This window comes from Etheostoma spectabile, chromosome 1 (genome assembly GCF_008692095.1).
Source record: "Etheostoma spectabile isolate EspeVRDwgs_2016 chromosome 1, UIUC_Espe_1.0, whole genome shotgun sequence".
Taxonomy (NCBI): domain Eukaryota; kingdom Metazoa; phylum Chordata; class Actinopteri; order Perciformes; family Percidae; genus Etheostoma; species Etheostoma spectabile.
In genome coordinates this window covers 1104949-1129058 of record NC_045733.1, presented here as the reverse complement: position 1 = coordinate 1129058, position 24110 = coordinate 1104949, and the positions used below count along the sequence as shown (strand labels likewise).

Here is a 24110-nt window from a genome sequence, read left to right as displayed (position 1 = left end):
GTGCTAATTACTTATGATTAGATGACATTATATAGCAACTGACCTGTAAAGCAATATATCACTTTGGTATAAGGTGTTAATATTTTATTAAATAGGGTTCAGTGTTATCACCGGTGTTTCATTCTTAGTAATTGGGTACATTTATTTCAAGCGATTATTTTTATTTATTTTGATGGATCTACTTAATTATACAGTAGGTAATGAAAGTGTCATTGAAATACATGTGATGTTTGCCTATAGAAATATAAAGGTTTGTTGATAAAGTTAATGTTGTTTACCAGGATATAAGTACGTATCGAAATGCTTGCATAAATGAATAATAATGAACTTTTACAACATTTATTTTGTCAGCTATAATATGTTCTTGGAATAAGACTCATTTACGTTTAGGCATTTGTTTATAAAGTTGTTTCTTTTTGCATTTGTGTACGTACAAAATATTCCATATACAATTAAATACTTGATATAAAAACCATGCAAATTTGTAACAGAGATGAATAATAAATATAGTAAAATTGTGTAAATAATTCATTGTTGACTAGGATGTGGGGAGTCACCAAATGTTCAAGTGGTGGCCAATAATTGTCCCAAAAATTCATGGTGGCACATGTGGTCTCTGTGGTTACGAGGAATCTGTTAGTGGAACATGCATGTCATACTTTCATGCAGTTAAAGAGAACTGAGCACTTGGAATTGTTTTGCCGTTCTTTAAAATATCTGGTTTTTAAACACAGACGTGCTTCCTGCCTTCACCCGAACAAATCCAGCCTTTGTGGAGGACGTACGCTTCCCATGATGTCTTCAGCACCGAATCAGTATGGGGCTTATTACCAAGTACGTTTTTGGTGTTTTGGTGTTTGGTCCATACAGTACAACAAACATAGGAGAGAGGTAATGCTAAAATAAGCACTGCAACAGTAAAGAACATACATATAGAATAGAAATATGACCAAAAAAAGGATATAGTATGTGAACAAAATACTATTAAAGATATTAATATACTGTACGGGTCAGAGAGAGAGAGAGAGAGAGACTATTAGGCAAAAACTTGTTCAAAGAAACACCAGCTCCCCCTGGATTTTTCTCTGCTCTCCAGTCCTAATTGGAGAAAGAGATGTCACACTGTGATTGCTATTGGAAATTAAGACGCTCAGTCGATTCTCATCACTCTCCCATAGCTGATCAACGCCTGAATGGAAAGGTCTCATCTGATGCGTGTGTGTTCATTGTAGTGCTCAATTTACAAATGCTAGCCACAAACTCCTGGGTGGTTTGAGATGGATTGTATTCATGTCGTCTCTGTACCCCCTCTCTTACATCCAGCTAGTTATCATTTCTGTTTAAGACCTGTTTGTTTGTTTCACATAATTGCTTGAAGATCAACACTTTTTTCACCCTAGTGTTATGATCCCCCATAGGACTGATCATGCTTTTAAAGGAAGTCAAAACAAGTGCTTTCAATGCTGTGGAAAAACAAGTCATTAGCATGCTAAGCATATGGCACACACTAAACAGTTGTTTTTCATTAGTCAGAGGTCACAAAGAAAATGTAAGATACAGGCCAGATAAAAAGCAATTTATTTTGAATGTTGAGGAAGGGGCTTTAATAGACTAAAAATGAATAACATGAATCAATGTAGGGACACTGTGACTCTAGGGATGGCAATGTTGTTTGGTCAGTTGGTCCACCACTTTGGACCATATCTCAACAACTATTTAATGGATTGCCCTAAATGTTTATACAGACATTCATAGCTCCCAATGGAGGATTATACTGTCTTTGGGAATCACCTGACCTTTCTTCTAATGCCACCTGCAGATCAAAGTTTTCTCTTCTGAAGTAAAATATCTCAACATCTTCTGGATGGAGTAGCACACATAGCATTCTTGGTTCCCAAATGATGTATCCTAATTACTTCAGTGATCCCCTGATCTTTTATCTAGTGCCACCATGAAGATGACATTTGTGGCAATGACCAAAATGCTTCAACAAGTCCTAGATGGGTTGCTATGTAATTTTGGTACAAACGTTGATGACCCCATCATCAGAATGAATTGTAATCACTTTGGTGATGTTTTAACTATACATTTTACAGACACAACGAATCATACTGTCTTTGGTGATCCTCTGACACCTCTGTAGCACCATCATTGGGTAAAGATTCAAATGTGTCCAATATTTGTTTTATGACTGCATACATACACAGAAACCTAATGAGATTCCCACCAGCCTAACCTGCAATCTGTGTTTAGCGCTAATTAGCATGGTAAACATGTCGGCTTAGCATTAGCATTATCACTGTGAGCTTGTGACATGATGACGTTAGCCGTTAGCTCAAAGCCACGCTGTGCCTAAGTACAGCTCACAGCTGCTGCCATAGCTGTAGACCCTTGGCCCAGTGTTAAGGAGTAAAACATTACTGAACAGAGTTCTGCTGTTCTGATCATAAAACTAACTTGCCCAACACTGCGTGTTGCTATCAAACACATTATTCAGTAACACATTAAATGTAGTGGATGAAAACCCCTATTGTGTGATAAAAAAGGAACAAGAGGAAAGTTCTGGCATTACAGCAGTCCAGTTTCTGTTCCCGGGCAAGATTAAAAAAACTAATTTCGGACCTCCAGTCTGCAGAAGTATGACAACCCCTGGGTTATAGTGTCAACTGGACGTGGTGACATTAACGTCAGTGCCTCTAACCTGCCTCACAACTATATGCATGGTCAAATTTGCTTAATCAATACCCAGGATTATGAGATGGGAAACAAAACTTCACATAACCAAGCTGAGAGGGTAGATTTGGGAGTTAATTTGGTCCAGGGCAGGAATAAAATGAAAACTGTTCTTCTCAGTTTCTCTCCACATACAGTGTAAATTGCAGACAGGCCCAATATTTGAATTCCTATTATTTTCTAAAAAAAGGAGCTGTTTCAAGCAAGACATTCATGCCTAGCAGACACCCGGGGCAAACTGCCAGCTCCAGCTCAGCCTTTCTGTGAGATAAGCCGCCTTTCTGTGAGGTAATTGACTGTGTGGATGACTATTGCAAGGATGCCATTGACTTGACTACCATCAATAGAGGCATTTTGCGGAAAGTATGTCTCCACTAGTAACCACACACACATGTATTCACACACAGAGGGGGTGATGGCGACTGCACATCTAAGAGATGGGAATGCAGAGACCTAGACAGACTCTTTGTTGCAAATCATTATTTATTAACGCTTGAGTCACACACACAACACTAGATGTGGAAGCAGTTGTGCTGCTTTGGGGGAATGAAGGCTTTTCAGGCTGTGAACTGAGATGATACAGCTAGTATTTAATCTGAGAGGTCGAAAGACGAGGACCAGCATAACTGTCTGCTGATGATTTTCTGTGCGCATTTAGCTTTGTGGACACTTTACCCTTAGCTAGCTTATCTCAGAATCTGTTGGCTGGCTGGTCAGGCTTTGTGCGGATGCCACCGTTGCACTGGGTTATAGATGGAAGAATGCAGAGCTAATCAGAATAATCAGTCTCTCTATTTCTTTCTCATGGTCTGCTCGTTACTATGCAGGACGCAAAGAGCTGACCCTCAACATGCCACAGAACAAGGATTATTCTCACAGGGGTCAAGCTCTCCAATGTATTGCCTTTTCTCTTTCTTCTCTGCCCTGCTAACAGGCCTGTATGGTGAGCAGCAGAAAGGACCCATAATTGAAAGAGAGTGGAGAGTGTCGACTGCTTGTTTGTTGTCAGGGAACATGGCAGAGTAAGAGGGCATCAGAGAGAAGACTGGGGTGAGGGCATGGGCAGGGAGACAACTGATTGTTTTGGTAGCCCAGACTTCTCTGCTGTCAGTGTGGAGAGAAAAAGGAGAAAAGCAATTTGAGGAGCCGAAGCTTACATTTCTCTACTGCTATCTTTTATACAGGCAAAAACAGATATGTGTGAGAGCCCTTGTAGAGATCCGCCATGCCGCACTCAACAATGTTGCACTCATAGGTTGCCCTGCACCACTGCAAAAATGATCTGATTGGATAGTTTCAATTTACTCTTTTTTTCTGCCATTAGATGGGTAGATCAGCTCTATAGATAGTTTTCTTACTATTAATGATTTGGATAGACTCACAAAAGTTTCGAAAATCCCTTCTGAAGTGAGTAAAAACTGGTTGCGATTTAGCAAATTTTGCTTTATGGATATGAAATTTCCCTTGCAGAATTCGTAAATTGACAATCCTGTGTATTTTTTTGTTTTTGTGATTGTAGTTAAGGATAACATATTTTGCTTCTAATTTAATTTGGTGATTTCTTTTAACATTTCAAAAAAATTCCAATTTTTTCCAGAATTCCACAGAGAACCGACACTCCCAGAATAGATGTATAATAGTTTCTTCTTCAATTTTACAACAAGTGAGTCAGTCAACCAGAGACAGATATGGCGTTGTGAAGTATTTCCTGCTAAAGATTTCCTATTGTGGTCAGAAAACACAGGCACTATGACTCTGGAGTGGCTACTTCCTCCAAAGCTAATCACTGTCACAGCTCACTTCTCCCTCGCTCTATCACACACACACACACACACACACACACACACACACACACACCACACACACACACACACACACACACACACACACACACACGGGCTTGACGCACACACCAGCGCAAAAGTATAAACATCAGGCCAGTGACGTGGTTTGCACTACAAAGAGTGTATGTATTTATTTATTTTTGCTATAGTGCTTAAAAAGCATTGTTTAATTTTGGCTAGTTGTGGCCTGTTAAAAAATACCTTGGCATCTTTCTAAACAGATGCATGACCAGAGACATGGTAAAACAATGGTAAATATTGGAGATGCTTTTGAAAGATAGAGACATCTTAAAGTTGGCTACGACAGGCCACGCCTGTTAACTTTCTCAGCAACAACCCCAGTGACAGACATATGACAGAACCTGCACGTTTGGCTTCCCTTATAACAGAAACATGCAATTTAACTTTAGCAAAACAACTGTGTTGCCTATGTGATGTTTTCTACATATAGTTCTGCAATATACAGTATGTTACGCAGTGTTGGACAAGTTACTTTTAAAAAGTAATTAGTTACAGTTACTTCTTCCAAAAAGTAAGTAAATTAGATACTCAGTTACAAATCATAAAAGTAACTAGTTAAGTTAGAAGGGGCAATAAATGTCAAAAGTTCCAAAACATCTATTGTTATTTTTAGCGATTGACTAGACATAATATGGCATTTGATTAGAGGACAGTCTCACTTTGTCCCATAACAACATTAAAATGATTTAGATGTGTGTACATTGTTTCTGTTAATAATGTATTGTATTAAGTGTCCATTTCATTATAATGTTCAGATTTATCATAAATAATTGAACATGCACATGCATTTTAAGTTTCTTTAAAGAGGTGTGGAGATGGGGTCCCATTAGAGCATTTAAAAGTGTACTTGAAAGTAACGCGTTAGTTACTTTCTAAAGTAACTAGTTACTTTTATGAATTGAAACTGAGTATCTAATTTAGTTACTTTTTGGAAGAAGTAACAGTAACTCATTACTTTTTAAAATTAACTTGTCCAACACTGCGTAACATACATTGCAGAGCAATCTGTAGAAAACGTCACATAGGCAACACAGTTGTTTTGCTAAAGTTAAATTGCATGTTTCTGTTATAAGGGAAGCCAAACGTGCAGGTTCTGTCATATGTCTGTCACAGGGGTTGTTGCTGAGAAAGTTAACAGGCGTGGCCTGTCGTAGCCAACTTTAAGATGTCTCTATCTTTCAAAAGCATCTTCAATATTTCCCATTGTTTTACCACGTCTCTGGTCATGCATCTGTTTAGAAAGATGCCAAGGTTTTTTTTAGGTCAGTTAGGATCTATCCCTGTGGATCCAGTTCATTTAGTTGCTGCTTCCATGGCTGCAGCATGCAGTGTTTGTGTTTTATATCTGGCAACCGGATGTGTTAAAATGGGCAGTGGACAACAACACACAGGCCAAAACAAAAACAGACGTTTTGGAATAGAAATCTTTAAACATATTGGCATTGTTTTCAGAGAAGAAAGTATTTCTGGTTACCATGTTTCCTTGATATCTGATGACATATTGTGGTCATTTTATGATTTAATACAGTAAATATGCAGTATTACATATTTTTCTTTTAATCTCTTCACTTAGTCTCTTTTCGCACCAAGCGGATTTAAACAACAAAACATTTTACAAGTTCAGTCTGTGCTGTGACGATACTGTGAAACAAAATTTTGTGTTCTTATCATAAAATTGTGTACAATGTTTGAGTGAGAGAGTGAGTGTGTAGCTGCTGCTACAAGGTGAGTTAATGTGAGTTAAAATGTGCCAAACTGAATATATCAATATATATATGTACATATACATACATATACATACAGTATGTGAATATATACAGTACTCTGTTCTGTTAATATAGGATACATATCAAAGAAAGGAAATTACTTCCTCTTTAACTGTGCAATTGAGGACTTCAATGTAGTTGGTTCTCTTTTTAAATATATTTTATTTTTAGTTTTTTCTCTTTTATAGAGACCCCCATTCCACCAAACAAGTGCAGGCACACACATAAACACACATAAGCTCAGCCATAAACAAGCTTCTTATCATTGGATTTATAGGCCAGCTGGACGCACAACTGACTAATAAGAAAAAGAAAATCAAAGAAGTTAGTCCTTGAACAACAGCAAATACAGAGTTGTGAATGAATAACATATTTGATCCTACAGTTGTGAGCTTGGAGCAATTTGAGCTGGCAAATTACCTCCTTCTAATAAAAACTTGCATTTAGAAGGAGTCAAGGAGAGAGTAAGGAGAGAGTGTTGGGGGCAGGGAGAAACACTGGGCTTATACCACTGTTGCAGTAATGATAATATTTGCCTGTGGCCAAACACATACAGAGAGAGAGAGAGAGAGAGAGGATAATAGCACAGAGAATTATTAGACAGATCCTTGCAGTCTGTGTTTGAGTCGATTCTTTAGCCTTATTACACACCGCGGGGGTGGGGGGAGAATGGAGAAGAAGGGAGAGACATTTAAACAAGTAATACTGCATTACACGCATTAAAGTGTGACAGTAATTACTTATACCACTCAAATTGAGGCATTAGGACCGCAAAACACAAGCTATGCAGACACTTTCTTCCTTTTGCAAACTCACCTGATTGTTTTCTCCTTTCCCCTTCCTTCCTCCTTTTTCCCTAACACAGTCTTTTTCCTCTTCCCTCTCCTCTTACCAAATCTCTCTGTTTCTTTCCTCTTTTCTTTATCAGGGCGGTGGCGGCTGCCTGGATAATGAGGATCAGTGTTGTTTTAAACATGAAATGGTGAGGGGGTCCGGCGGGCCGGAATCAATAGGAGCCATTACCTCTCCTCTCTAATGATGCAGCCACCACCCTCCCTCTCCTCTCTGTGCACATCACCCCTTGTCTCAGCCCATTTCTAGCCTCTATCCGTTATCGGATGGGAGGAGGTTATGAATTATCGAATCCCAAGGGCAATGTGCCTCGCCGCCAATTACCCAGTGAAAAATGACCCTTTCTCAGACGTAAGTGTGTGTGTGTCTGCGTGCAGATGTGTGTGTGTGTGTGTGTTTATTGGGTGGGTGGAGAGGTTGACACGGACCAGCTGGTGTCACATGCTCGTGGACAGCTATGCATCCTTTGTCTGTCTTTCTGTCTGTCTGTTGCATGCACACCTTCTGGAGTAAGGCTGTACTCTGTGACTGATGAGGATCACTGTTTTCCTTGTTTACTTTGTTTTTTGAAAATGATCAATCAGCTTAAATGGACTACAGGATTTCTGTTACACACTAGGGGAAGCATTTTTGCTGTTGATGATCAGTTTTGCATAATGAGCCATAACTTCAAAAGACAACAGACATTATACTAAAACCATTTTTTGGTTTGGCTTGTTAGCCATCTGTCAATGGTCCACTTTCCTATGATAATGTACTGAATTTTGCGGCTAAACTTTGCAGTTTTGTTCTCTCAGTCAAAAGAAAGAAAATAGTTTCTATCTTCAAAATAGTTTCTCTTAAATACTGCCAATGAGAGATGGCTACCAGTTTGTCAAATTGCACTCAATGAAGATTATGTATTGGAAGAGGAAATTGAGCAAAATATGATACCACACTCCTGCAAATTATGTTCACAATGTAAAATTATGCAGTAGTAATTTGAATTCAATGCCAACATCCAGTGCCAGTGACGTAACTAATGTGTCATTGGTTTAGCTCAGTGTAGTAGTAAGGGTATGGATATAGAGTCAGTTGCTACCTCCCTTACCTTAACCAGTCTTTGAAACAATAAATCAATCATATAACATACTTGACAGTTTACACACAAAATACAGAAAATGAGGAACATACATGTGTTAGCTAAAATAACAGCAGTCATTATACCGTAAAACTTCCAAGTGACTGAGACAGAAACACAATAAATGAGATGATGACCGGTGGTCAATGCTGGTCCCCCTCTGTTGCCCCTCATGTCAGTCTAACTGATGTGTTATCCTGGGAGGTCTAACCTCCGTTCTAGATGCAATAGTGGCTGCTACTTGTTCTGGGTGTTGCTCATGTTCATGCATGTATGGTGAGCTTTTTCCCCTTTGAGACCCTGCAGGTTGTAGTATGCCATGTAGGTCAATCAGCCCTGTTTGGCAAGTCTTGTGTCCGTTGTGCAATGGGAACTTGGGTGAGTACCCAAGTTAAACACATCTTCTAATCTTATCAACCTACTATACTCGTTGCTGGCTTGTCTGGTTATGGTGTGGCAGACATTTATGCAGCTTGCACTGTATAGTGTGGTGTAATTATCCTGAAAAATTAGGTGCAAATTCCCTCTAGAGCCAATTCTAGTTGCTCCACATGTGTTCATAGAAACTAAAACACTGTCAGCTAGTGGAGTCCCTTCGTCTTTCGATTGTCAGATGTCAGTCTTTAATCTCTCCAAGGGATTCCGAATCCTCTCAGCCCTCTGCATCGGCCACTATCCTTCCTCGTCTGTGTATTGACGTGTTGAGTTGTCAAGTTGAGATTTCTGTTATCACATCTCTGTTTAACAGAGTTATATTGCTGTTCTTTTCCCCAGTGTTTTTCACACACACACACACACACACACACACACACACACACACACACACACACACACAACACACACACACACACACACACACACACACATAATGAAGTTATCGACAGTCTCAAGTGTATCTTTTCTGTCCATTTAACTGTTTCTATGTGGGGAAGTGCTTGGTGCTGATATACAGCACTTTGTGCTATGATTGAATTACACTGATGGGAACATCAATTACGGAGCATACCAGATTCTTTTTTTGACCAAGCACCTCACATCACATTACAGTCTGCAGTGTAAAGGAGATGGGCTGCCAAAATAAGAGTCTGGGCTAGATTTACAGTACATTTAGAGACACCAACCAGGATGCTATTTCTCTTGAGGTGTTAACTGTACTTTTGTTCTTAGGTCACTCAGGATATTATCAATATTAAACAAACTAAAAAGAATGGCTCATAACAATGATTAACATGTTTATGTCAAGCCACTAGAATGAGTCTGTTGTTTTGTTATTCAAAAACAATAATATAGTACCTCATAGAGTTTAATAATAATTCTATATATATTTAAAAATAGTTTGCAGTATACATTTCCGAGCTCATCATGGAAGCTAAAGTACATTAGTAAGAAATACAATAACAAGGACTTCTTCATAATATCTATAAATCAATAAGTACAGTTAAGTGTTTTATTGTTAGCCAGCAGTATAACAATATGACACTGTAATTTGCAGACTGTAATAACACTTGAGTTATCACCTTTGGCAGTGAAGCTATATTTCCTTGGCTGGTGGTTACCTATTAATGCCCTCACCTAATGTATCTCCAGTTTCTTTAGGGAAATTACAGCTCTGTATTAAACCTTTGGTATTCTGCAACTAAACCAATTAATTTTCTCGTGAAAATGCTTTTTACATTTTCCATGACAATATGTTGAATTTCCACGCTGGGTTGGAAAGTTTTGTTTTTGTGTTCCCTTCTTTGTTGGCTCTCTGCATCCACGGCAAATATTGCTTCTCTCTGCAGCCTTCTGCAATTCTTTGCAGAAAGATGGTTTCTTGTAGTGGGATGTGTGTGTGTGTGTGTGTGTGGCTGCCTCCCAAGGTTGTTCTTACAACATGTTGTCTTTTCAGATTCATTGCCTTAAGCAGCAATGATGTGCTCCCTGCAAGACATGCCAAGACTGCTGGCTGTAGCCCAATATCAGGGCAAAGGAAAGGAAGGAGACAGACACTTGAGCCAGATCCCATGATTTTGTTTACTCTGACTAAAAGATTCATTTGGATTGAGAGAGCTAAGTAATTACTGAGTGTCTTGATTCTGTTTAGGAATGTCAGATGAAAACACTGAATATTTACTGCTCACTGTTCAGATTAGAGTGTACAAATGTTACTGGCACAGAGCAGTCTGCGTTTGTAGTTTGTTTCTCTTAAAACATTGTTCCCTGTGATTGTGAATTAGTTGACTAAAAAATAGTTCAAATAATCTAACTGGGTCAGATTTTAATTACGGAAGGATGAGGAATGTATCATTTATTTTGGTAATGGTAACATAGACAGCTTCTAAAAGTCCCAGTTTACAGGATTGGGGCAATGGAAATTACTTGAAAAAAAGTGTAATTCTAGTAAAAGTGTTTCAAGCTGTCATGTGGTGATTCATTTACATTGCCAGTGCATTAGTGTCAGGAGGGTTGCTAGTTCTAATAGACAATAAAAAATATCAGCAGCTAACCAGAATAAGAAATATTCTTCCCTGCCCTAAGTAGAGAGAGGCTCTTGAGCAAAGCACACAACCTGCAGCTGCACCTGTGGAGCTGTGTGAGTGTGCATGTGTGTGTGTGTGTGTGTGTGTGTGTGTGTGTGTGTGTGTGTGTGTGTGTGTGTGTGTGCGCACTTACTAATTAAGTTCCAGAAAATGAATCAGTTACCTGATCAGATCAAACATAAACTGAGACTAGAGGCGATATATTGATTAGTTCAGAATTTAGGGAAATTTTAGTTGTCAAATTAGCAAGTCACAAAGCATCGGTCACAAAATTCTTAAATCTGACGTTAGAAAAATAAAAACTAGATAGAATAATGTTTTGCTAACTACTGTAAGATTTGAAAAGTTAGGCCACATAGTACTCATGGTCTCTCTGCCACAGGTGGTCTTGTGGGATTTTTTGTTTATGTGCTGAGATCATGCAGTAAAATGGATTACAAGACATTATCCTGAAATACTAGAATCCACCCCCTCAGTACTTCAAGCAGATAAAGCATTTGCCGAACAGATATTCATCTGACATAAATCCTCAAGGTTAAAATGTGGATTTTATTTCTTTGTTATGCAGAACTATTTGAGTAAGGACAATAGTTAAATGGCGAGGCCTCCTATCTAGCACACATAAAGGCCCTTGAAGCATGGTGCAATGATAGCGAGCTAGAGATTAATGTGGCAAAGACAAACGAGTTACTCTTTTGAAAACAAGACACAAAAACTGAACCAGTTACTTGCCTAGCTGTTGAAACTGTGGGAACGTTTAAGTACCTAGGTGCGGTTCTTGACAACCATATGAGTTTTTCAGATAACACAGACTTTGTTTTATTTTTTTAAGTCTCACAACTACTCAGTCTCCTCAGAACACTGAGCTAGTATACACCACACACATTGAAAGTGTGTTTTTTTTAAAGATTACTTGTTGGGGCTTTTCCCTTTATTATAGTGATAGCAATAGACTCAAAAGGGGGAGAGAGATGGGGGATGACATGCAGCAAATGGCCGCAGGTCAGATTTGAAACCCAGGCCGCTGCAGGACTCCAACATGGGGCGAGCGCTCTTACTGGGTGAGCTAGAGACTACCCCACATTGTAAGTGTTTTAACCTTTCACCTTTCTGCTTGGTTAGGCCATTTAAGCTGCAAACTCAAGAAGAAGGTTAACAGGATAGTGTCAATGTCTAGTAAAATAGTGGGAAAACCCCCTATAACATCTGACCTGAATATACACTGACAGAATGAGAAAGAAAGCTAGGAAAATCACTGCAGATAGTACACACCCTCCTTCCAGCCAGTTTGAGCTTCCGAAGTCTGGGAGGCGTTTCAGAGTGCCTCTGGCAAAAGGTTTTTTTTTAAAAAATCCTTTATTCCAAATGTCATTAGTATCCTTAACCAAATTAAGTGACAATCAAACTGAGCTGCTATTTTTAATGAATTCAAGCATATTTATTCTTTTTTATCCTAATATTTTTTATTTCATCATTTTATACTTTACTTACCATGTCTTGTAGATGTGGTGAGCCAAAGAACAATTTCCACCCTGGTGGACAATAAAGATTTATTCTATTCTATTCTTTTCTATCGTAAATGATTTGGAAAAATGGAAATCGGACAGTGTATTATCTCTCTGTCTTCAAGGTCTCATATACAATTAGAGACTTACATGCACTTGCCTCTAATTTAATGACTATCCTTCTTCCGCTTCTTGGTTCCTGTTTAAGGCATTTAGTTCTTTACCAACTGGGACAAATAAATACATAAATAAGTAGGCCAATGTAAAGTCATTGCTGTTCTCACTTACTAATCAAGTATGTGTAGTTAATACTAAAATCTTTATGAAACATCTATCGGCTGCATTGTAAAACGTGAATTTTAAAAAAAGCACAGAAATTGAAAATTCATCTTTTTCAGTGACAAATTGCTCTGCTCTGCAGGCTGCTTGATATTTAAAGTTCACTCAGCTGCACGTAGAAACTGCTTCGTGATAAACCAACTGCTCTGGACAAGACGCTTTCACCCCCCCCCCCCACACACACACACAACACACAACACACATGACTAACAATACTAAATGGTGGCGATGAGCTGAAACCCGACCCCTCGTGGCCACGTGCGGAAGTGAGTCGAGAAAACACAAAGGGGGTCGTTGATGTGCGTATAGACTCCTGTTGTGATCGTGTGTGTGTGTGTGTTTGAGAGAGAGAGAGGGAGAGAGAGAGAGATAATGTGTAAGGCTGGTTCAGTCTATTTTTTTCTGTCATAAATAATTGGTCCACGGGGAGGGGTGATGGTGTTAAGGGCTCCTCCATTAGGCAGAAAACTTTCGGAGCGCCTTTCAGTTCTAATTGGCAACAACGATTTGTGGCACCGCAGCTGGCAGAGTCCACCAAAGACACGACAACAGAGAAAAACACCAAAACCACCACTGGCCCCCTCGGCTCCTTGAAGGCATCCTGTGGCACCCGAAAGCGTTGAAAAACTATTTCAGAATGAATGGGAGACAGGGAGGGGAGAAAAGAGAGAGGAAAGCAATGTTGTTCTTTTGACAACCTGTTCAGTGTGGAGCTGTGAGGCTTGAGCGCATCTATGTGGAAGCCTCTGTCCTCCCTCCCCTCCACCCATCCCTCTCTCTCCCTTCACAGACAGGGGCGGTCGTTCTCAGTCTGCGCACATATTCCACTTGGCCAGCATCACTTGGAGTCCACAGACACAGCGCTGATTGAACGAGCGGAGGGAGGGGAGCTCATTTTCAGAGCGCATGATTGTGTTAGAAGGGCTTCACAAGACTGTCACCGGTCAGAGGAGAGAGAGAGAGACGCACAGTAAAGCCATTTCAAACACGCATTTAAAAGTAAAAAATCCACAAAAGAGGAGACCGGGTTTAGGATTTTTTTGCACATAGCCTTGCTTGAGTTTTTCCAAAGGGAAAGTGGTTTTCTGGTTTTTTTTTCATCTTTGACAAGAGGGACTCTCGATCTTGTGGATCCGAGCAGCGATTCCTCTGCCCGCTGCATAAAATAAAAAGTTCAACACGCCAAGGAGATCATTTGAGAGGTCTGGGAGCTCAGGAAACTCTCCATTACACTCCCCGGGAATTGTAAAGCTCACACCGGACGCCCACTGGAGGAGGATATATAACTTTTCAACACATTCTTTGGAGAGACAGGGAAACGGGTTCGTTAGGAGAGCGGAGGGATCCTCTTCGCTGAACCGGGAGGAGTGAGCTCAGCACTGACAGACTGACCCAAAGGACAGCACCTCGGAGACAAGGTAGACGCACGGCACGGATTACATCCCTGCACGGAGACTGTTCTACTTCTGTCACGGTTGTGTTTTATCTTTTCACTTTGCTACATATCTGTGGGATTTTTTTAAAGAAGGACATGTGCATTTGTTAAAGCAAGAATGCTGCTATAGTCTATTTAATGTTACTCTGTTTTCCCTCAAAGCTGACCATCTTTTTTCTAATACCCTTAATGTGCCTCACCAGTGACATTCAAATTCGGGGTCTTCACACCCTCCTTAATTTCCACAATCTCTTTTTTTTAGGCAGTCAATAATGAGACTTACTTATACTGACATGTAGCCTAGTACTAGACCCCATGTTAGTATAAGGACGTCTCATTCAGCGGATCCGGACGTTAATGCAGGCTATTGACTGCCATGCATCGTTTGGGAGAAACTTTGATCACGGCGCGCTGTGTAATGCAACTTGCCAATGCAGCCGACTCAGAGCCATTATACAAATGTGAGGGCCAGACGTCGGAGGAAATGTTCGGTCAGGAGAGTCACAGATAAATAATACCGACATGAGATTTAAAGACAGTGCTACAAATACCAGGATAATAAAAAAAAAGGAGTAGCATAGGCAACCTATCACCCTCTCGCCGCGTAATAAGCCTGTATTGATCTGAAGCAAAAGCAATGTGGGTGTTTGGGGTCGAATGTGCATGACCCCACTTGTTGTAGTTTATAGGCTATCCATCCTTCAGAGCCACTGCAGTCTGATCCTAAGTTTTCTCCCGTCCTGACGACACCTGCCCCCCATCCACCCCCGCCCCACCAGTGAGGATGAAGTTTAGTCACGTTTAACAGAATCCTGTCAATCTCCAATTTTCTAACACACGCAGCCTTGCCTGTATACTTTGTATAATCCACGATTTGTGATTGAATTACCCATCCTTTAAATCGAATGAAAAGATGTAGGCTGTGCGGCGGGGAGCTAAATCGCTCTGTGATATTGTTTTCATGGCTTAGGGGCTTGGAGGAGACAATAGTTGAACATGAAAAGAACAACTGAAATTAGCTCTTTTTCCTTTTTGATAACAATCACTCATTTGTCGCCTCTTGTTTGTCACACAGGCTGTTCCCCTCTGTACCTCTGTTTTAACCTCTCTCTCTCTCTCTCTCTCTCCCTCCCTCCCTCTTTCTCTGTTTCTTAGGTTATGACGGAAGTGAGTTGAACATGGAGCTTTTCTGGATTTTGTTATTTTCTAGTGTCTATTCTCTTGCCTGGGGCCAAGGAGTTTACGGTAAGAATGCGGTGTTTATCAATGTATTCCTGTTACCACACCAATGCACACTTTATCAGTGCAGGCTGACTGAGCTCCATTGCAGTAGCGATGTTAATTTGTCCAATTATAAGCCCATAACCTAAAAAAATAGGGGTTCTCTGCGTCTCATATTGTCCGTGTTTCAATACGATGTGCGAATAGGAGGCAGTGTAATAACTGCCATTTAAACCACTGCGAGAATAACTTCAGGCAGATCGACAGCAAATTAACTTGAAAGGGAGATATTGCTTCTTAGAAGTCGCAAGAGGCAGCTGGGAAAACATCCAGCTGTGTAGTGGAGGGGAAACCCACCTACTATAAATCCAATTTAATTCCATTTTTAGGCTGATATAAATCCTTATGGCAAAAATCCACATTAGGCCCACATGTTAGTGCTTTATGCCACAAAGTATGCTCAAACTTTAAATTATTGGTTGTGCTTTATGGTTATTACTCAATGGAGGTAATAGTTGGGACAATATTTAACTTCCTTCTTCCCCAAGTACCCACTGCACTCACACACGCACAGACAACAGGTTTCAAGTGGCAGAGCTCTCGGAGACGTGCTCGCCTTTGTCAGGTTAAACAGGACGGTCACACTGTGCCTTTGAGGATAAAGTGGAGATTTGTTCCCTCATAAGACTTTCTCGCTGTACTACAGAGGCTCGGTTTCTTCAGCTACAGGCCAGATATGCATCCTCCCGTCCCTTCGGGCAAGGCAAGCACACAAACCGATCTGTCAGCTTTGATGCTTTGATTTTGATGTTTGAAGACATGTGGCAGCCACTGAAAACAAGGTCTGTTTAGTCGCATGGAGTGCTGTTGTCACAAGCAATCCCACAGCATGCCGTCTGTCATTTGCTGAAGCATGTAGGCCCATTTTGAAGTCCTCGCTAACTAATCAGGTTCATATCACTCTAACACTCCACACTGCAGGCGACGTGTCAGTATTAGTGCAAATTAACACTACTTACAAGCATTTCTGTGATCTTTTCTCTGCATGTATTTTGTTTTGACCATCAGTTGAAGCACAGCTTCCTTAACATATAATAAAGCATGTTCTTTATCAAAATCTGTTGTTTTTGTGACCCACGGCCGCAGACAAAACAGTATTTACGTTGGATGGATGGGATCTCAAGAAGTTTATTTTTATTCCCCACCATGTTTTCTTTTTTTTTTTTAGAGGAAATGACAAACCTTTCAATGAAAAATAATGTAGCATGAGTTTTAGCAACATTGTCTGGGATCATTGTTTTACCTGGTTGTTGATGAAGCCAGGATTTAACGTAACTCTGTTATGTTACATTTCAAAACATATCAGTTTGAAAATAAAATGTACCCAGAACTTCGGAGTTACTTTCAGTGCCAGCAATCATTTTGTTGGAGTTTGTGTTTATTTTTATGTTTTCTCCTCATGTCCGAGACTTTTCTGAGTAAGGCATCTCACATCTCCTGTCTGCCCTTGTGCATTCTTGTCCTCATTTTGTTTTTGTTCATAACTGTAGGACACAGTTTGGGATTCTCTACAGGGTGATACTGATTGTCATGAAGAATGTTTGCACCATGCCTCATGGGCTTTGTCACAAATATGCGAAGTAGAATGGTATGCAGTCAGTGCCATTGGTGAAGCCGCAATCATTTCTTTTTATGATGTTTCCCCCCCCCCCCCAGTGTAATAGGTGATTTGTCTTATGTGCAACAGCAGTCTTTCAGTCTTTGCTTAGGGACAAAAAGTCCCAAAGCTTTGTGGGAATCATACTGGCCAGCCTTCACAGACCCCAGCTTCCCAGGTGGCTTGTGTGGTGGTGGTGCTCAGCTGTGCGTACCTAGACAACAACTGTTGCATGTATAGATACATCATCATCATTAAAAAGAGTCATTCAGACGGAACAAATCATTTCACAATTTGCACAATTGCAGAGAAGAACACGAGTAGGGAAGATTGGGAAGAGAGCCAACGAGTCTGGCTTGCTCGCTCGCTGTCTATGCAGATATGCATAAAATGGTTTCCCTCACTTTGGAATTGTTTAGCACTTGCTCCAGCAGACGGATGCGACTCGCTGTCCGTCGGGAACCGAACGGTGTAAGCGTGCCTGATTGATGTCAGCGTTTTGGATGGCTGTGAGGTTCATTTACTGTAGCCTTCTCTGGGGTGTGTTTGGATGCGTGTGTTTTTGTCAGCTCATGCCTGTGAGTCTGTTGCGTGCAGGTGTTTGTGCTCTTGAATGTGAGTTTACGTGGCAAATGGTGTGTGTGTGTGTGTGTGTGTGTGTTTGTAAGCCTACAAACCTGTAAGTCTGTGTGTGTGAGTGTGCGTGTGTGTGTGGGATGTGTTTGTGCGGCAGACACACCTTTCTTGCCACTGCAACAGTTTGCTGACTCAGCAGGGACTTGTGGATCAGTCACTGTTTCTCTTGCAGCAGTGTATAGATTGTACTTCTGTGAATTTTGATAGGCTGTCAAAAAGCGTGTAACACTTGTCCGTCAAATAGGAATTACTTAGACAGGTGCGGCATGGAAACACAATGCTTTATTTCAAAGGAAAAGAAAAATGGCACACCGTATGTTTTTTTCACGTTGAGCCTTCTTACAGTACGTTTATGAATATCATTTTAAAGTAGTTTTTAGTCCTCTCCTCTTTCCTACAGTTTCTTTAGTACAAGCTTTTTGTATGCCATCTTCATACACTGATCGCAAACATCCCTGCATACATTTACAGCAATTTTCAAGTTTCTTTAATCTGCATAAACTGTAATCCTAGGCATTACAAGCATGATGTCATTCACATGCACTAACTTTCAACATACTTAGGGATTAGGGGAGGTTCAGAAAATGTCAACACAGCTTGGCAGAATGTGTCTCCTCATCTGAAGTACCAAACAGTTATGACATCAATACAGACAAAGTGTACCAGAAAAGTGTCTCTCCATCTTTGTGGTGCTGCGTCACATCACACTCTGCGAGGCAACAGAGTTCACAGGGACACCAACTTATTGATTGCTAGACAAAGTCACACCAAAGCATCAGATGGTGCTGTAGATGAAATCCAAATTGCATTAGCCTACAATATGATGCATCATCATGTGCTTGTTAACGGGAAATTTAATGAGCTTAAATCAATGATTTAGCTTAACAGTGTTTTTTTTTTTAAAGAATCGAGCAAGGCCCTTGCAGCAGTGGGAGAGTTGGGGCCTTGCCACTAGCCATGGAACAAAGCCCTACAACAGATGCAGAAAGTGAAAAAGTTGAATATGCCTACATTACGCACACATTTAACATCACTTTGAAGATGTTGCCCAAGGAAGAATGAAGGGCTTGGAACACATTGCTAGTTTTTTATTTGCTGTCTGTCTGTCTGTCTGTGTGTGTGTATATGTGTATGTGTGTGTGTGTGCGTGTGTGTGTAACATTTGAGCATCATCTTGAGCTTTACTTGCTGCAGTACGTTAGCTTGCCATGGCACATTGGTTGAAAGCCGGTGACCTAGAAATAGATCATTCCAGGTTTAACTGGCCTGGCCACTGGCTCCCGTGTGACTTTAACTCTTCCTTAATCCATATCAGCACTTTTTTGTTTGTGACTCTTTCATGTCTCCTGCTGCTGTGTTTATTTTAGATGCTGAATATTGCCCTTTTCTAATAAGCATCCATAATTTATTGATGGCTCTGAGGCAATGGAGGAGGGGAGCGGAGACGGTGATAGAAAGAGACTGGAGCTAGAGATGATGATACGCTTTTACCTCCCACAGTCTGACACCTACTATCCTCCTCCTACTCTTTACCTCTTTATTAGCTTCATTTTGGATCACTGTACACACGCACATGCACGCACGCACGCACAAACTTCGACTAACGAAAAACGAAGAAAAAACAAGAACAAAAATTGCGCCCGGAACCACTTCACCAGACCTAGTCATTCTTTTTTTACGAACGTATGCAACTTCTTCTGCAATGTGTCGGACCCATGATGTATTCATTCAAGTAATGAAGTACAAATACTTTGTCAACATACTTAAGTAGAAATTTTGGGTATCTATACTTTACTGGAGTAATTATTTTACAGCATGCCTTTTACTTCTACTCCTTACATTTTCACGCAATTATCTGTAATTTCTACTCCTTACATTTAAAAGTAGCCTCGTTACTCCTATTTCAGTTTGGCTTTTTTTCATTCTGGCTTGCCATTGTTCAAAAAAATCTGTCCAGATAAATCGCGCCATTCTGATAGAATGCATTTGATTGTGGTTGGATGAAAAGTATAAACATACCATTCAAAAAGCTATTTTTTCTACGCAATCCATCGCATCTGTGCACAACACACATCACGTCACACTCTAGCAAGGAAATAAAAGACGTATGTAGCCTAGTACAAAGATGTCCGTGGCAGAGACTCAAGAGAACTCGAGCGAAACGTCCCAACCAAGCACCAGCGAGGAAGTTGGTAGCAAGGAAGACCAGCCACCCTTCTACATCCCTGGCCGTACAACACTAGAGAACTTTTTGTACCTTTTCAAAATCATTTCAATGGTTCATCAGCTCATAACAGGATGAATGTCACTTCTGCATTTGCTTTGCGGCTCTCTTCCGGCTATAACCGCAAGTTTGCCAGATTAGGTAACGGATCTGTAGTTTGAATGAGACATACTGGGACAATTCTGCTTCCGCTTTAGGGGGACCAAAGCGGGAAAAGTGTTTGTTTAAAGGATTATAATTTGAATTGCCACTACAACAGTAAAAACGCAGAGAAATACAACTTGACTCGAGCAGGCCTGGACATCTAAAGCTTTGCTAGTTAAGCTGCAATCGCCAAAAACAGTAAGTTATTTTCTGAACAGGAGTTTATTAAAGCGTGTATGGTGGACTCTGCTGCGCAAATATGCCCAGAGAAACAAAGAGACATTTGAGAACGTGCCTTCTGACATAAAATGATATTGAGAAAAATTGAGTTTAGTCTATTGGTCCAGCCCTCCACAGTCCCTGTTTCTCATGTGGCCCTTTGGGAAATTAATTGCCCATCCCTTCTGTAGGACAACGTATGTTGGAGACTGGTTAAATGAATTCACATACATCTTATTAGATCATATGGGCTACTAGGGTAGCTAGCTGCTAGTCTTTGCTATGAACAGTAGGTCCTAAACCAGTTATAGAGTCAAAACACATGATTTAGCCGTGATCTGCATTATAAGTGTATGTTTGTGTAGAAAAGAAGGATGACCCTCAGAACTTACACCGTATGGTACGTTCACTTTCAATTGATTGTTTGAAAACGTTTCATGGGAGGGTGTGAACTAAAATTGGACATTATTTTAGTTTTCCACCACTGATAGATAGATAGATTTTGCTGTTTGTGCTCTAAGGAAGCCTAATTGTGGTGGAAGTTAGGTTCAAAACCCCAAATCTAAAGTACACATGGACACGGACGTTGTCTTTTGTGCTTTGCAAAAGGTATGAGTACTGAAATCATTCAGGAGTCTTCCAAAGAACTTTCCCCTTGCTTTGCCTTTCTATTGAAGTTGTATAAATGGGTGTAGACATAAAGTTTTTTTACATAAATGGGTGTAGACATAAAGTTGTTTTACATACATGGTTGCAGACATGTCATACTCTTTGGCAAGATATTCACCAAAGTTGGATAGAGGAGCAATATGTTTATACACACAGTCACAGTTGCAACCCCGACCCAAGTTTCTTATCTTATCTCTCTCAATCTTACTCTGCTAGCTTGACATTCCTGTGTTCTAAGTTTCCTCACCACACATATTTTTCTCCTTTTGTAGGTTTCACATATTCACATAACTATTTACAGTCCCTACAGTGGAGAGTGTAAGACAATTAGGAGAACTATTCTTTGCCCCAACCAGGTTTGAGACAATGGTTTGGCAGAATTGGAGAGCTGTAGAATTGTGGTGCCTTTAGTGTTTGTAATGTATTTCAGATTCCTCATCATTCACCACAATTAAAACAATTAAATTTTGATGGAAACCACTTAAACTAGTAGACGGGCGTGCTCCCCTCTTTGTCTCCCATCCCTCCTTCTTTTTTTGAGTCTGTCTCCACTCATCTCTGTCAGTCCCTCTGATTCCAGCTCTTCTGCTTTAAAGTTTTAGTGCACATGGTGCTTTAATTATCTTGTCTTGCTCCCATTTGTTTTCTCACGTTAACTAGGTCCATTGTGTAGCAGTGTAGACCTTGCTGCCCTGATATTAAAAAGGTCGTACATTGAGAACATTCACATAAATAATACAGTATGCAGCCTCCTTTGTTTGATACTTACTCAGCTGTTTTTCTGCCCCTTGTAATGGCCTTGATCCTCTTCTCTCCTCCTCTCCTCTCCTCTCCTCTCCTCTCCTCTCCTCTCCCTCCTCTCCTCTCCTCTCTCCTCTCCTCTCCTCAGTTTCCTATTTGTCTGAATGGGAGACTGAATATTAAAGCCTCACACCATTCTATTAACTGACAGGTCAGCAGCAGAGCCACAGGCCTCTGGCCGAAGTGATATGTTGACTGTGGTTTACACTAGCCTCGCTACCTGGGGCTAAAGGATAAGACCCCTGAGACAATGTCTTGGGAGGTCAGATACAGGTCCCACCAGTTACACTCTAAGCTCAGGGTGGGCACAAAGCAGGTAGAGGTGGGATGCCTGACACATAGGGCCCTGAAGTGTGATAGTAATATTACAGGCGTCAGTTTGGTTTGAATTGTGCTCGGGACAGAGACGCATTCGGAAGTGCATTTTCAGAAGTGCTGGGTCCGCATTCATTTTTTTTATTCTCTTTTGCGCAGGTCATATAAATAAAAATGTATACAAAAATGTGATGATGTCCCATGATTTTCTGCTCCATGTATCCATGTACTATGTTGACAATGTGGCATAATGTGACATCAGACTCAGAGAGAGGAGCTGCGAAAGTAAAGAAGCTTGTAGCCAGCGCAGCAGCAGAACGGCTGTGCCTGTGGCTACCCTGTGGGGATAGACATTTTTGTGGATTTGTTGGCATCTGTCTCTCAGGAATTATATGTGTTATGTACTTTATTTTTTTTTTAACTAAATTGAGCTTGAGGTTTTCAAAAAAAGTAGTGTGTACAAAATGACGAAATCTGATGAGGCACTGAGTACCCACCGTCCCCACCGAAATCAACCCCTATGAGTAGTATATCTCCTTAGAAAGCAAGCCTGGCAAGTCTTGGTGTAATATATGTGTCAACACTGAGGTCTAAGTGTCTGCTTGCCTCTTACATTTGTTGTAAAAACTCCTTCACCCGACATGATGCATAAGATGTCTTTTTGAACAGTTAATTTCCCTTTTTTGCTTAAACTTGCAAGAAGGTACCATGTCTATACAGTGAATATGTTATATTATATATACGTATATATATGTTATAGTTTAGCATAAAGACAGGAAACATGGACATTTAGATCTTCTCATGGAACTAACAACAAGAAAGCAATAAATGTAATTCCCACAATGTATACTTTCCTAAGGTTTTGCAATAAAAGCCATTGGATGACATGGTTAATAGTGACATTTATCATATTTTGTCTGTACAAAGCTGTGAAACAACTTGAATCCCTATCCCCGACATTGAGTGTGTATGAATAAATACAGATTGGCAGACTGATTGACATGTATAATCTATGTTCCCTGATGATATTTCCGTTATTTTCCAAGTTAGGAGTAGAAATCAAAGGTACAAGTTTGACGAGGAGGAGTGAAATGTTGAAAATCACTGCAGGCTCCAGCAGCATGTGTCTGTACTAAAGTAGAGTAGGAAGTAGAATTATAATAATTCTTTGCTCACAGATCATCACATAACCCCCCTTTCTATCAGTTCATTTAGATTTCTTTTTTTCCCTGTCTTTGTATTTTACTCTCAGATGATGATGTTCTTGTTCATGCAAATCACATCCACGCACAATCACACACACGAGAGCCCACGCAAAGTTTTCTCATGCACATACAGACACACATGTGCACAAACATCTCTCACTGCATTTACCTTTCTCTGAACTCATAGATTATTACCTCAATCTCACCCACTCTCATCCCTCTGTACTGTGATGTTAGTCAGTGTCACACAGAGACACACACACAGAGGCACACACACAGAGGCACACACAGATACACAGACCACAAACAGACCACACACTACATTGGATGAAAGTCCAGAGCATAACAGGGCGACGTGGGTGCCCTGTGAGTAGGAGAAAATCCAGTGAGACTACACTTTCCTCCTATGTACTCCTGTCCCTCAGTCAGACATTATCAAGCACTTCTTACTGGCTCAGCTTCATGAAAGAATATAGACATACAGTATGTGGGTCTGTGCTGGTGTCAAGTACATGATTTATGAATGCATGTGTATATAATATAATATGCAGAATTTAAATATGTTTATATACTGTAGTCGAGGCTAAGCTGTCGGAGTGTTGATGTGTTTTTTTGTGTTGTGCACAGGGCCTGATCTCAGTTGTGAGAGTAAAGGAATAAGGCACATGGTATGTTGGTGTGTTTGCAAGCATGGGCATGAGAGGGAGGAAACATTTGGCATCTAACTTATTCATAAAGGCGACAGGATGGTTGTGAACAGTGGTGAGAACATGGCTTACATCAGAGACCGTCTGCCTCCTGCACTTCTGTCACTCGCTTTCTTCACTGCCTTCTCTACTATTCTCCTGTTCTTTGTCTTCAGCACTTAATTCTTTCTTTGGC

At 40.5% G+C, this 24110-nt stretch overlaps 1 protein-coding gene and 1 long non-coding RNA gene across 2 annotated transcripts in view; one reads left to right on the top strand and one right to left on the bottom strand.

Annotated features, from left to right (window-relative positions):
• Nucleotides 1-727: 727 nt before the first annotated feature.
• LOC116689027 (uncharacterized) lies at nt 728-22174 on the bottom strand. Its single transcript, XR_004331911.1, has 3 exons — nt 22078-22174; nt 17181-17185; nt 728-739 (listed from the first exon to the last, which is right to left on the bottom strand). It is a non-coding gene; the product is annotated as an uncharacterized LOC116689027 (long non-coding RNA).
• The window catches only part of mdga1 (MAM domain containing glycosylphosphatidylinositol anchor 1), a 174922-nt gene continuing 164322 nt past the window's right edge, over nt 13511-24110 (top strand). Inside the window, exons 1-2 of the mRNA XM_032515287.1 lie at nt 13511-14120; nt 15293-15382. Of these exons, the coding sequence (XP_032371178.1) occupies nt 15316-15382 (67 nt within the window). The 5' untranslated portion in view covers nt 13511-14120; nt 15293-15315. The remainder of the gene's footprint in view (nt 14121-15292; nt 15383-24110) is intronic.